The sequence below is a fragment of the Rhinopithecus bieti genome, unplaced genomic scaffold, assembly GCF_001698545.2.
Source record: "Rhinopithecus bieti isolate Rb0 unplaced genomic scaffold, ASM169854v2 scaffold_3858, whole genome shotgun sequence".
NCBI lineage: Eukaryota > Metazoa > Chordata > Mammalia > Primates > Cercopithecidae > Rhinopithecus > Rhinopithecus bieti.
In genome coordinates this window covers 1,633,549-1,641,461 of record NW_016804227.1, presented here as the reverse complement: position 1 = coordinate 1,641,461, position 7,913 = coordinate 1,633,549, and the positions used below count along the sequence as shown (strand labels likewise).

Genomic DNA, 7,913 nt, shown 5'->3' with positions numbered 1-7,913 from the left:
AAATTTTTACATTAAAAATTTCACAAAGAATTTTCTTCTTACCAGACATCCATGTGATTTCCTTCTGGCTATAAAAAAAACTTATAGGGGATGTTTTCTATGAGTGATTTAAGCTGATACTATTTTAAATATAAGTGCTATCAATATAGAGATAATTTTATTTTTGAACTTTTGCTAAAAATTATTTTGATTGTCAATATTTCTGATTTTACATTAAATTAGAAAAGACTAGGTGGAGTGTGGCGGCTCCTAGCACTTTGGGGAGGCCGAGGCTGGGGGATTACTTGAGCCCGGGAGTTTGAGACCAGCCTGTCCAACAAAGTGAGATCCCATCTTAATTTAAAAATCAAAAAAATAGCTGGGTGTGGTGGCTTGCACATATAGTTCCAGCTATAAGACAGGCTGAGGCAGGAGGATTGCTTGAGCCCAGGAGATTGAGGCTGCAGTGAGCTGTGACTGTGCCACTGCGTTCCAGACTGGATGACAGAGCAAGACCCGGTGGAGTGGGGGGGGCGGGGGCGGGAGTGTGTGGAGGCGGAGGTAAAAAAAAGACTGCTCCTTAAATTCTGATCCTTGAGGAGTAGGACATCATGGGAAATAACTATATTTGCATAATTTGCAATGTAAGATACAATATTCTTAAAGGAAGAAAATTTGAAAGCAGATGGAATGGCATTCCAGGCTAGTCGGAGACTGGGGGTCACATTTGCCTCTCACTCACCACTGACATCATAAGCCATTACTCATAGCAGTTGGGAATACCATTTGGAAGTGTAATCACAAAACCTTCTTGAAAATATCTTTCTGTATATTTTCATTTCTTTCTTCAATACATTTCTCTAACTTTGTTCCAGGCTCGCAGGAAGGAGGTATTTATCCAGGAACGGTATGGGAGATTTAATCTAAATGACCCGTTCCTGGCACTCCAGAGAGACTATGAAGCAGGTGCTGGTGACAAAGAGAAGAAGCCAGTTTGTACCAACCCCCTCTCCATCCTTGAAGCAGTCATGGCCCACTGCAAGAAAATGCAAGAAAGGATGTCCGCACAGCTGGCTGCTGCTGAGAGCAGACAAAAGAAGGTATTGAGATGTTCAAATGGTCATTTCCCCCACAACATGATGTTGAATGAGGAGATCATCTCCAAAGTTGTTGTTTGTTCTTCAGCATTATATTTTCAGACAGGATTGCAATAAGTACTTAGAAGTACAAAAGGCTGACAGATTCTTTAAGCCAATGTAACCTAGTGTTTAAAATGTAACTCAAAATAACACTAAACCATAAAGGAAGTATAACAGAAAAATTATGTTTCTGATAATGGTTACTTTGATACTTTCTTTAAAATCTCTCTCTATATGTATGTTTTTGGACTTCCTAGTGCCTTCTAGAAAATATGCTTAGCTGCTAGGTAGGTTAATCCAGTGATAAACCAGCACTCTTTGATCGTATGGTAACATCCCAACTTATTGTATACAGCTTCTGTCTAAAATAGTTATTTGCAATTAGAAATTATTTTATTATTTCTTATTTTTGGTGGGGGAAAATGAAAATAACATGAAGAAAATGGAATGCACGTTTGCATGGTATATCCAGTCTCAATGTGTCATCTTAAAGTCCTGGTTAGTGTTAGACTCACCTCTGGGATGTGAGAGCTGTGTCAGCTGCAGACCTCAAGCCTCCTGGTCACATGTGTTTCATTTAAACCAACCTCCTCTTCCTCTCCCCCTCCTCCACCATCGCACACATATTCCTTTCACTTGAGTATCTGCTTCAAAGAGTACAAAGTTCAATAAAACTTATGATGATCAGCTATAAGGAAATAGAAATTTAAATTTTGCCCTTCCAATATGCTGCCAAGACTATTGATGCCTTTTATTAGAAAAGAGAGTGAGAAAGCTAGAAGCTCATGCTGTGTGGTTTGATTAAAATTAAAACTAATGTGTTCTCTCCACCATTATTATTAAAGCATAAATTAAAATGTTTCTTTTAGTTGGCCTTTTCAGATAACTTCTAATATATGTAACACTAGTTGACGGTAAACCTGAATGCATTATACTTACAAATGTTTATGGTACATATTGTCATTTAATGTGTGTCTTTTCCCTGAAATTTTATCTTTACATTAACATATAAATGTTAGTGTTCTGGTGTAGGTGCTGCAAAAAAGGAAACATTTTTCTCAGTATGTTGCATGGTAGGAAACTAAAGCACTGAGTAAAATAAGAAAAATAGAAGGCTTTCCATAGATGTAAGGGAAAATCAGAGTTTTACTCTGGACTTTGCAAGCCCTCTACAAAACCCTGCAGACAACCACTAAGATATCTGGAGGTTTTCAAAACTCCCCACAAACCACATAAACAAGAGCCAGTGAATTTCAGCTGATGTCACTGAAACTCATTTGTATTTCTTGGATGGGATATATTTCAATTATGCCTGTGATGTGTCAAATGAGTTATTTCATAATAAATTATTTCTGTTGGACTTTATACTGCACTATAAAAAATTAAGAAAACATTTTGTTGTCATTGAATATATAAAAAATACTTTCCTAAATTTTACTTCTGTTCTGCCTTTAACAAAACTCATTTCTCTTTTAGGATAAAAAAAAGAACACTTCTAGTTGGATCAAAGATTTTATTATCTAGCTGATTTTTTTTTTAAATCAACTTACATCCTGTTTGTTTCTGAATGACTGGGTCATTTCCAACCTGGCTGATAGTGAAAGGAAATTGTTTCTGTCCTATGGGTCCTGAGAGGCTAATATAAAATGAGCCAGTGGTGTGTCTCCCATGTATAATGGGAATACAGGAGTCCTTTATAGCCAAATTCATTGGCTGTGTAGTCTCAGTGAAGCGTTTCTCTGACAGGGAGTGCTACATTTTGTCCTTAAAAAATATTATATTTTAGTAGATTATAGTGTATGAGAAGAGTTATAATTTGTACTCTTACCCTGTGTCTTCACTTAAAAAGAAAATACTGTATCAGCTGATGAAAGCAGAAACACTAAAGTCATCTCTTTAACAACAAAATTACCTGTCACCTTTAGTCCTCTGAAAGCAAATATTTTAACCGAATGTCTTCAGTTTCCTCGCGTATAGAGTAAATTGCAGCTTTCGACATCTAAAAGCCATAAGGAAAAAAATCCATTATTTTAAATGAGTTCAGTTCTTTAAATCACTGCCAGAGCAAATGTCTGGGAAAGCAAAGGCTCCATTATCTATGATTCAAGTATTTATTATCTGACACCGGGCATATCTCTTTGGTAATTCTAAGACACTTGGCCTGAGCGCTGTTCTGGTTTGCCTCTCAAGGCAGGAGGACAGGGTCCGTGCTCATTCATGCGTTGGCTCCTGCTGCGACTACGAATAGGCGGGTTAACTGTTTGGTAATTTGTGTGCCAGGGAAATTTGGGCAAGAGTCAATTTGGCAAATGGACTGAGCCTGTAAAGCCACTTTGAATAAGCTAATGAGTAATCATCATGGGGAACTTTGCCTCCGGTAATCCACTTCCCATTTTGAGCCAGTAACCCAGGATGGAATGATATTTGGAGTTTTTTTTTTTTTTTTTAATCTTGTCTATCATCTTTTAATAGAATTTCCATTCTAATTTATTTGAACAGTAGGGAGGAAATCTATATATTTTCAAACATTTTCTTCACACTTAGGAAGTATAAATTCTAGCCCTGATGTAGGAAAGACCTTTTAACTTGATCAGAACTTTGGATGTGTGTAGCCAAAACAATAACCTGGAAATTCAGAGAGGGAGCAATTCTTTTCACCAGTGCAAAAACTAAAAATAACTGTGTGTATTAGATACAGCTCCTTCTACGTGCCAGCTCAACATAAATAGGTGAGTTGCATGGCAATAGATGCCTCAGACAGGATTCTTAGTTTTGAGGAGGTGAAGCCAGTATTCATTGAAAAGGCAGAAAGGGCATTTGTTGACTGGTTTACAGAAATGGTAGTTGGCTTACATTGTGGTTCAGCATGGCTAGCAAAGCCTAGAGGACTAGCTGTTCCCAGCCAGCATCACAGACAAGTAGCCTCTGCAGAGCTAGTCTGCAGCAGGAGATGCGTCTGCTGATCTGATGGGAAATGGATGCTGCAGCTTGCTTTTCACCTGTTGATGCCAGATAGCACCGGTGCCCTCACTGCTCCAGATCCTGAGTGGTCCCTCCCCGGGTCCCTCTTTTTTGTATCACGCATTTCCTATTTGAAGCCTAAGACAGGTGTATGTCATTAGCCAAGCTTAGGCTATACAGAAGACCAGGAAAGCAACTATTGTACATATTTAGCTTCTACAGGGAAGAATCATAAAATAGAGAATTCTCCTAACATAGGAAGGAGTTTCCAGTGCTAGACAACCGAAGAAATGGAAATGGGTCAGAAAAGAACAAAATATTTGTTTTGTTTCCTTGATTTCATATGCCCATTTCTTCTTACAATTGTACTTTATTCTGCCATTTTTATTCCATGTTCTTCATTATATATTGCTTACCACATGTATGAATGTATTTTCATTTTAAATTGCTTTCTAGACTTTCATTCAGTAACAACATGGTAGAGAATCATATGTAATAAAATTTTCAGGAGAGGATTTAGGACATTTTACACATGAATGATTATTTGGCTCATCCCTGAGTCTTTTTTTGTTGCATTGTTACATTACAAAATGCATTTTGATTCCCCAGGAGCATTGCAGAGCCATTATCAAGGGGGAGTTGGAGATTGAAGTCTGTGGTTCTGAGTTGAAATTTCAAGGAGAGAGCAGTTTGCCTGATCCATGCAAATAGAAATGAGCCAGCTGGGCATGGTGTCTCAAGCCTGTAATCCCAGCACTTTGGGAGGTCCAGGTGGGCAGATCATGAGGTCAGGAATTCAAGACCAGCCTGACCAACGTGGTGAAACCCCATCCTTACTGAAAATACAAAACTTAGTCGGGTGTAGTGGCATGCGCCTGTACTCCCAGGTACTCAGGAGGCTGAGGGAAGAGAATCACTTGACCCCGAGAGGCAGAGGTCACAGTGAGCCAAGATCACACCATTGCACTCCAGCCTGGGCGGCAGAGTGAGACTCTGTCTCAAAAAAAAAAGAAAGAAAGAAAGAAAGAAATGAGCCAAACCTCTGCTTCCAGGGCTTGCCTTCCCACTCTTGAAACTAGATTAAAAGGGAGGGGCAGATGAGAATTGTATAGCCCAGATCACTGAATGTTAGCCACAGCCCCTTTGAAATTAAAAATGAAAGAAAAAAAAAAGAAAAGATCTCTTAATATATTTTGTTGTTATGTATTTGTTTACCAGATTGAGCAGATGGATTGGGGTGCCCAGAGAGAGAAGAGGAAAGGGATGCAACGAGCCTTAAAAGATTTTGGGAGAGCAATAAAGAATGCAGTTAAATGTCATAAGAGTATTTTGTGGTGTGGCAGATATGCACTCTGCTTTCTCAATTTATAAATGGCCATAATTGCTTTCCTCTCAGTTTTCCACTTTGAATTAGAACTAATTGCCTTTACATTGCTGCTTTGGTCCCACCTACATAGTTTTCCCTTTCATTCTATAAAAACATGTGCTTGGTGCCTCTTCATTCATAGCTTCCAGTTTGGGTGCTATTCTTGGAGCAACCACCCACTTTCTCACTACCAGTGAATCTGTGTTCATTCTTCTGAGCTCTTCCACACAATCCACTGCTTTTTGCAAAAGAGTTTGGTGATACTGCTCCATGCAAGTTTCCCTCAGCCCCTACTTGAAAGTGGTTCGAAGGAGATATAAATTCAACAATAACATAACAAAGTCACCTGGAACTCCATAATTTATGTATACTGTGGTTCTTTTTTAACTTAGTATGTGGTCCTGCCATCTGATCATCTCTTTAAAATTTGTGTAGTCCTACAATCAAATAAGTGGAATGTATGGATTTTCATGTCCTTTGTAGTTTCTAGTGTGGTTCCTTGTACACAGTTTAGATATTTTCTCTTCAAAAGTTCTTTAAGACATTGCTTGTGATAATGTGTGAACAGATTAATACCAAGGTGACTCAAATTTAAACAAGTGCACATTCACTGCTGTTATACTGACCTGAACAACTCTTTAAAATATTTGTTCCTGGAAACTACTTTATTGATGATAGGAAAAAATATAGGAAAGAATCAACGACTCTTGATGGCGATAATGACAGGAGGTTTCAAAATTATACGATTAAATTCAGAGAGCTTAAGGGATTCCCCTGAGATGTAATAAGCCCACGGTGTATGCCATTCCCTATTAAATCAACTCATTTGATCCTGAGGCTATTGTTATTACATACAGTAAAGGCTATTATAATTGCATTTTAAGCATAAATAAGGTCACAGAGAACTTGAACAGCTGTGCCTATTGGCTTGAAGACAAGCAGTCTGCCTTCAGAGTCCACATACTTAACTGCTGTGCGAGGGCGACTTTCCTATAGCCACTCGGTGGTAGAACTCAGATCTCCTGCTTCTCAGGCTTCCTATATGTACTGTATTTCTTCCTTACTGCTAAAAAAGTTGAAAATCCTTAATACCTTGGATTCTTTGTGATTTTTTATGTCATTCCCTCAAGCCACTTAAGATTGAGAGACACAGATATTAACACATTTATTCCCCCATAGCTCTACAATCAAGAGAATATCCCAAAGTTTAGAGGGAAAAAAATGCCTATATGATATTGGATCAAAAGACCAGCTCTAAAACCCTTATCATTAAATGTATGATCGAGCTAGTTCATTCTTCAAAAAGAGCTAAAAACGTGAAGATTGGGTATTCAAAAGACATTCAAAATGTATTAATAAAGATTGAAACAATCAAGAATAGAGGCCACAGAAAAGATTTTGCTTGAAATGGATCATTTTTCTACATATTACGGAGAATGAACATACAAGAAATTTTTTAATTTCCAGGGCACATGTGCAAGACGTGCAGGTTTGTCACATAGGTAAACGTGTGCCATGGTGTTCACTGCACCCATCAACCCATCACAGGCATTAAGCTCAGCCTGCATTAGCTGTTCTTCCTGCTAATTCCCACCCTGCTATTCCCACCCTGCCCCAACAGGCCCCAGTGTGTGTTGTGCCCCTTCCTGGGTCTATGTGTTGACACTGTTCAGCTCCCACTTATAAGTGAGAACATGTGGTGTTTGTTTTTCTGTTCCTGCATTAGTTTGCTGAGAATAATGGCTTCCAGCTCCATCCATGTCCCTGCAAAGGATGTGATCTTGTTCCTTTGTATGGCTGCATAGTATCCCGTGGTATATATGTACCACATTTTCTTTATCTAGTCTATCACTGATGGGCATTTGGGTTGATTCCATGTCTTTGCTATTGTGAATAGTCATATATGAAATTTATAATAATGAGTTAGGACTTCTTAGTTTGATCAGCTTTTGCATTTTTGATAGAAATACCATGTCTGTGATGTTTTGTTTTTCATAGTACATAAGATTCAAAAGGCATATGATCACCAGAAAAAACATGTTTATTGTATACACTGGTGGCTTGAAATACTTACTGGCTCATAACATTTATTAAAATTGAAACCAGGCTTGGCTGGGTGCAGTGGCTCAAACTTGTAATCCCAGCACTTTGGGAGACTGAGGCAGGTAGATCACTTGAGATCAGGAGTTCAAAGCCAGCCTAGCCAATGTGGTAAAACCCAGTCTCTACTAAAAATACAAAAATTAGCCAGGCATAGTCTCGCATATCTGTCGTCCTAGCTACTCAGGAGGCTGAGGCAAAAGAATCTCTTGAAGCCGGGAGACGGAGGTTCCAGTAAGCTGAGATTGCGCCACTACATTCCAGCCTGGGCAACAGAGCAAGACTCCATCAAATAAATAAATAAATAAATAAATGCCAGGCTTTTGAACATCAAAAAGCAGTTATTCAAATATTAATCTATCATAGGA

The 7,913-nt window shown here is 38.6% G+C and overlaps 1 protein-coding gene across 3 annotated transcripts in view; it reads left to right on the top strand.

Annotated features, from left to right (window-relative positions):
• Positions 1-7,913, top strand: part of CTTNBP2 (cortactin binding protein 2) — a 174,412-nt gene that overhangs the window by 66,900 nt on the left and 99,599 nt on the right. For all 3 annotated transcript variants that reach the window (XR_001884549.1, XM_017867354.1, XM_017867355.1), the window contains exon 3: positions 855-1,079. Coding sequence is in view for 2 of the 3 variants with exons in the window: in XM_017867354.1 (XP_017722843.1) it covers positions 855-1,079 (225 nt within the window). In the remaining variant the exon portion in view is untranslated. The remainder of the gene's footprint in view (positions 1-854; positions 1,080-7,913) is intronic.